Source organism: Habropoda laboriosa, unplaced genomic scaffold, assembly GCF_001263275.1.
Source record: "Habropoda laboriosa isolate 0110345459 unplaced genomic scaffold, ASM126327v1 scaffold134, whole genome shotgun sequence".
Classification (NCBI taxonomy): Eukaryota; Metazoa; Arthropoda; class Insecta; order Hymenoptera; family Apidae; genus Habropoda; species Habropoda laboriosa.
In genome coordinates this window covers 635,755-642,739 of record NW_017100266.1, presented here as the reverse complement: position 1 = coordinate 642,739, position 6,985 = coordinate 635,755, and the positions used below count along the sequence as shown (strand labels likewise).

Here is a 6,985-nt window from a genome sequence, read left to right as displayed (position 1 = left end):
CCCATTCGCAGTGTCGGTAAAACATACTTAGTCCCTTCCTTTACATTGTCGCTGTCACGTGGGCCATGCCTTCACGTTGCCTCCATATTGTCCAGGCAGAGCTTATGCACTCGACGGAAAATGTGAAGGCACAGCTTACATTCGACGGACAATGTGTACAGATATTTCGTGTATTTTTCTAGCAATCAGTGTTTGTAATTCATCCAAAGCGATTATTATGAAATGAAATTAATCACTCAATAAGAGTATTGATAAGTAAATGTGGTTCAAATTATATCGTGTTTGGTCTCATTTTTGATCAGAACAATCTCATGAATATGTTAATCACTTTTCATACAGAAAAAGTTAAGAATAAAAACACCGATGTTTAAATCGCGCGGTTGCTTCGACTCTCGTTTCATCCTTCTCTTTTATTCGTTGTCCTTGTCTTCGTTCGGTAAACTACAAGGGCGGGCTGCAACTCTCGAAAACCGTTTCTCCTCTACCAAAACTGTCGCCATTCGGTACCAACCAGAGAGACAATGTAAGAAACATAACGGTATGTGCGGCAAAGTCCCAGGGACCGTAACGTCACGTGGTGGCGTCCCAAAGGGCAACGTCGACGAGGACAAGGCCTCTCCTCCCTCGTCTATTTTTGCGTCGCGGCTTTTCGGCGATTAGAATCAGTCGATGGGTAGTAGCTCGCGAGCGTAAGGAATTGAATGTCTCCTCAGCGATATTACCGATAAGTGGACTGAGTGTCCTCTCACTGTAATCTATTGCCAACCATTTAATAAATAATATTCCAACATTTTAATCTTTCTCCCCAATTTCTACATATATTTCATTGCTTCGTAATACTAATGCACTGACACATAGTATTTAACACTGGTATCAGAAACTGATATACAAAGGTTCATACACTGCAAAATAGGACATTATACTTTAAAACATTTACCTTTTTTCTTTTTATCAGATAATATTTAATTGAGTAACAATGAAACGTCCAAAAACATAACTGCAGGTAATCGATCATGGCCAACAATGTGATAAGTAGGTACGCTATCTTTTATACAACAGTTATTACTCATCAATAACAACTCGAAATATTTGTGCACGGAAAAGTGCATCTATTGCTCATAGATGATAAGACCATTTAACGCTGCAATTAACAATTTCATAAATGGTTGATAGTATTGTCACATATAACAGTACGAACACCTATCAACTAACCTAATAGAAAATTCTGTTTCGGTACACTTCGCGCGACACCACATCTGCATAATACACAATCAATTATATTCCTCAAAAATTCCACAACATTGCTATTAACATATATAACATTATTTAAAAATAACTCTCCAAAAAGGACGTTATCGCGAGTGTAAGTTTAATAATACCACAAAACATTATACGATCCTAGCAATAATATTAATTTTGTATGAAACAAAATCACCGGGTAAAAAAATTATCTGAGATCGTATTTGACCCATGTGCTGTCAAGATTGAAACGATAAAATGAAAAGGAGTTAACCTTAATTTTGAACACGCGTAAGAAAAAAATAATTTTTATCAACAAGACACGATAACAGATTACGGCATTAAATATTAAAATACTGATAGACAACCTGCGTGGGACGATATTTAAAATTCAACACATTAAGGCGAACAAAGGTTTACCGCAAATTCGCATAAGCAATGGCCGTGGAATTTGTAAACTTACTCACACGCGAAACCTGTCGATTACACTTGCGTCGAAGTTAAGCGACGTTCAATTGTTGGAACGGAAGTTGTATTAATGTGGCATAATCTTTGTTTTCTTTTCGCGAAACTGAATGAAACCAACTGATTCTCGCGTTTTTTTTTTCTTCCACATTTGAAATACTACAACATTAATTAAGTGAGAATTGGGAAACAAGATGACACGCGTTGATAAAATAAACGTTAAAGATAAACATGTTCTTGTGACTGCGTGATATAACTAGTAGATAAAAAAATCTCGTATATGTAAAAAAAATTTGAAAACAAAATTAAGTACTACAGAGTCTATTTCATCAAAATATGCACACAAAGAAGCAACATTAAAAATGATAGATTTATGAAATTCCCAGTATTTACATTGTTAAGTAGAAAATAATCTCTAATCATTCTTACTTTACTTGAAATTCAGTATCTCTGATTTATCGTATCACGGCACGCTATTTTCGAACATTATTACTACAGACCGAAACACGTAGTAGATTTATATCGGTATTGTATTGTTTTCCTATACCGTTTCTGCTCTAATGATAACTTTTTTCAAAATGTCACTCAATTTTCGCACGTGTTTGTGAAACACCAGCCAATATACAACCTTTAAATGTCTATTTCTCCCTGAAATCCGTATATGTAAATCTACGAACGGATAAAGTCATACAGAAAATACACATTATGTGTAAATAGTTGTACTCCAGTACAAAGAAATACTTCCATTAATAGTTAACACATCTTGCGCGGGAAGCGACTAAAGTCGTTTTGCGCGGACCACATCTTGAGCGGGAAGCGACTGAACTCGTTTTACACGGATTATTGGTGGATTATTGTTATCCGTGGGCTTTTGTAATGTTTTTACAATAAGATCGGATACACATGAGTACTAGGTCGACGCCCGTATATTTCAACATTAAAACGTGGGTTGCAAAAATGCATTCCTATGAATCTTGCAAAAAATACAGTAACTTGGAAGAATATTATTAATGAAATTATAACAAGTTTATTAGTAGGGAACTGAATTAATGATCAGTTGATAATAATGATATTTCATAAAAATTATATAAATAAAAGTAGATTTTAAAATGGACAATCATCTGGAATTTGCTGAAATGGAAAGTGAAAGAAGCACAAATAAAAACTGGTCGAAACTGGTCTTTTTATTCCATTCTTAATTTTTAAAGAGAAACTAAAAGTTTTACTTAAAAAAAAACCTAAAGTTCAAAAACTACAGCTATTTTGTGCAGAAGTAATTTTGCGTACGAATTATAAAAAATCGCCCGCTAGCCGGTGAGAGTTTGGCGGCAAAGCACCCGCGCAAGATGTGTTAATATTGCTTTTGTTACTCGTAAACGCTTATACTTGACCGTATTTTTGGAATGATACAATCAAATAATAGTGCACTCGTGCACGTGTTCACCGTAACATTACTAACACCAGGGCAAAGCATATGGCGGTACTAGACGTACTGACTACTACAAAAAATCGATGCGCGCGCAGATCAGCTCATCGTTTGATGGTGTAACGGATGAGCAGCTTTTGTTTGTATAGACGGTTAAAGAAAATAAATGCAAATACAAATACGAATTGCTCATAATGGATAGTATTTGAGCACTATTATTCTACACTGTATGCTAACCTATTTTTCTTGTGAAACTTTCAAATTATCTTTCTCACTATACTAAAACGGCAAAGAGGAAGAAAAAAAGAATTTCGAAAAAAGTTCGCGTTTTTTATCAGAATTTACTGTTGCATTTTGTAAATTTGTTTATGGTGCAATGCGAATAAAAATTGAGGTTAATTTCGGTGCAAATGTGTCTCAACAGATATTGTACTAAATGAATTGTCTCTTAGGGGACTTGTGTAATTCAGCATGGTGAATCAAGAGAAGAATTAATTTATTCAATCGAATGGTTGTGATCCCGATCGAGTATCAATAAAGTCGAAATTATAATTAATTGTTGTCAATTAAATTAGCGATCTTTGAAAAAAGCATTTAGAAGTGGGAAAAGTGGGAAAAGACATTAGTTTCTTTTATTATTTAATTAAACATCACTCTTCTATTCCATATCGTTAGTATCATTCGTTGAACATATCAGTTTATTTACTAAATTTACATTAATCAAATGACATTCCGTGCCTAATAATGAGGCAAATTTGTAAAGAACACGTTCTACTACTTTTTCAGACGAATGAAAAAAAAACATATTCGGAAGAAGAATGATATATTCACTTCTAAAATGGTCAAATTTTCATGCATAAAAAATGCAAAATACTATTAAAAGAAAACAAATAACTTGTTATTTCTCTTTTACGGGTCAATGTTCACACAATTTTTATCAGTCGTTTACCTTGAATACATAAGAAGTTTCGAATTCGAATTCCAGTGCGCAATGTATTCGCGCATGGCATGATGTTTGTACGTATGCACGCATGTACACAACAATATACTATCGTACGCGAAAGACAGCTTTCCCTATGATTATTTCGTTTAGCGGGTCTAGATATAAGAAAAACTCCATCTAAGACCAAAAGACGTCAAGGAATAATCCAGTGAGGAAAATTGCAATATCCATGTTATGCAGTATCCAAAAAGCTTAAGTGTCAAGTAACGAAAAAATATGGTAAATATGAATATTGTTAGCCGAAAAAACAAGTTCGTCTTCTTTACTCATTCAACTGAATCTTTTCCTTGATTCAGACTAAATAAGAAACAATACTAATTCTGATATTATGTAATTGTACTACCAGCGGTTTAATTTAGGTTCATTTACTTTTTCTTTTAAAATTTAGTTTAATTATGTTCTAAAAGTTATTATTCAGTTTCATAAGTAAAACACCTATTTGATGTACGTAGTATAGCTATGGTGAAAAAAGTATGCAAATATCATTTGTCATCTTCAACGAACGTGTGTATACGCAACGAATAAGAAACGTGTAAGTACCTATGTATGTAGTTCATTCGATCACACTACCTTTCAATACACAGCTAAGCATGCACATTGAATATGTTATCGTGCATTTTTCTATATTGATTAAAAAATGTTTGCCAACTTTAACTTACACAATTATTAATAAAAAAAAAAAAAACACAATATAGAATTACAGAAACAAAACACTAACGAAAATATAAAGTGATATAATTAAATCACAAATCAGGCTATTTATGACGAGGAAAATTTATGTCGACTCATTAACCATAAAAATAATAAAGATGTACCGAAAAATATGCACAATATAAGAGAAACATGTCCGTTACTCGCGTCATTTAAACTTTACAATTTTATAACATAAAATTTCTCATTTTTTGCACGAAACTGTTCACATATTCTCAAACTTTACCAATACCTTCAATTTCACTAGCAGGAACAATTAATCTTAAACACGTGTTTTGCTTAAACATATAGATAACGTGTGCTTAGAATACAAGGGACACTACTACTACGAAACTTCGATAAAACGTTTTTTGTCCACGATAGAGAAATTCGTACGATATAATCGAATATTTACCAAGATATATGAACAAAAAATCGTTAAACCACACTATAACCGCACTAAAAAAACATTACTTTTTTTGCAACATCATACTACTTACAAACTGTCTGAGAAAAAATTACTTATATTTTAATGGAAAATCCAATCGAAAGGAGAATTTAAATAAAACGATCTCTGGATACACATAAAACATAATTTATAGTTCTAACGTGTTCGTTGCAAGGTTCTGAGTTTCATGTTACTGTGCATTGAGCTTTTAATAATCAAAATATTTACCGGTTAGGCGAGAAACATTTTCCTGGAAACTGATTTAAATCGATGAATTTTTTATTTTATACTCCAGCTCCTTTATTTTGTGTATTTTCGTACCACAACAATTTTAGAATGTAATGAGCGTAATTAAATCCTTTCGAATAAAATTAATACCGTATGTCACTTTACGGAAAGATAGTATTTTAAAAGAAAATTTATTTCCAACTTATTTTGTTCGTTTAAGTTCGCGTTCTTTAAGAATTTTTACGGACAGTGAATATGATTACATTTATGTAGCTATCACTATACACTGATGCTGAAAATTATTTACAAAACAAAGATTACAAATAAACAATTATAAATTACAATTTTGAAAAATTTAATTTCAAACTGATTTAAGCCTTTAGATAATCCTTACAGAAAGTTAAAAATACTTTTACTAAATAAATTAAAAATTTATAAAAATTCGAAATTGGTAATTGTAAACTGGCAGTAGGAATTAATTTTCATACGCGAAATATGACAAGACTTAATTCATGTGAAGACACGAAAGAACATAAATATAAATATTAAGAACATAATCAGAAGGAAAGGTATAAGGTAAAAAGATACTACGAGATAAGATAAAATATTAAATATAAGGTACTATGTCATTACCATCAGAAATTTTAAAGACATGCAAACTCAAGTCTCAAATAAACAAGGAAACCGATGCCTCGGGTGAAACATGAGAATACGGAAAAACGTGGAAATTGTCGAATAAATATCTAATACATGATATTCGGCAAGTTTAAACTTTCACGACTGATTACGATTTACGAGAGTAAAAATCAGGAATGAAAATCCTCTTGGTATTTTAAAAAGGAAGAATGACATAAATTTTGGGGAAATGTGACAGGTCTTCGGACAAAGATTGGAAAATTGTAATAAAAGGTGAAAACTGAGAATACATACCACAAAGTGGGCCGAGGAAGCGGTACTTTGAGAACAAGTCGATGGAGGAAGAAGAAACAAGGTGGTTCACGGACAACCGCTCGTTTACTTGATTTGTGCACACGGAAAGACAGAGACTCGCACTGATAAGCGGGCAGTCGCGGCTGCCTGCTTTAAGTGGGCATATTCGTTGAACACGACGAGACAAGGCTGACTTTCAGTGCTAGTGGTTTTCACGCACGCCGCCGGCCCAGCAAAATGCAAATGGTAGAACACTGCAAGGCGCCATCTTTAGTTAGATGGTACGCAAGCGCCAACTTTACCGCCATCCTGTAGTCGATTATAGAACTGAAACTTAAAGAAAATACTAATAGTCAGTACTAGGAACATTTTGTATTTTCACTAAAGTACAGATAAAATGCATATGTGAACATGACTTTATTTTCTAAAAAACAGAAAAACAAAATAAAAAAGAGAAGTATGTTTATGATAAAAGATGACATTTTAAATTTTAATAGCAAATGTTTTGAAACTTAGTATTCATTCAAATATTTACCATACAAGTATTACTATATAC

General features: G+C 32.8%; 3 protein-coding genes across 3 annotated transcripts in view; 1 reads left to right on the top strand and 2 right to left on the bottom strand.

Moving 5' to 3' along the window:
* Positions 1–6,647, bottom strand: part of LOC108573357 (elongation of very long chain fatty acids protein 6) — a 42,261-nt gene extending 35,614 nt beyond the window's left edge. The window contains exon 1 of the mRNA XM_017935770.1: positions 6,430–6,647. The gene's annotated coding sequence lies outside the window, so the exon portion shown is untranslated. The remainder of the gene's footprint in view (positions 1–6,429) is intronic.
* Positions 2,246–6,985, bottom strand: part of LOC108573205 (tyrosine--tRNA ligase, mitochondrial) — a 9,357-nt gene continuing 4,617 nt past the window's right edge. The window contains exon 4 of the mRNA XM_017935595.1: positions 2,246–2,332. Within this exon, the coding sequence (XP_017791084.1) occupies positions 2,246–2,332 (87 nt within the window). The remainder of the gene's footprint in view (positions 2,333–6,985) is intronic.
* The window catches only part of LOC108573195 (60S ribosome subunit biogenesis protein NIP7 homolog), a gene marked incomplete at its 3' end in the record, with an annotated part of 4,928 nt that continues 1,817 nt past the window's right edge, over positions 3,875–6,985 (top strand). The window contains exon 1 of the mRNA XM_017935585.1: positions 3,875–3,917. Coding sequence (XP_017791074.1) covers positions 3,875–3,917 — 43 coding nt within the window. The remainder of the gene's footprint in view (positions 3,918–6,985) is intronic.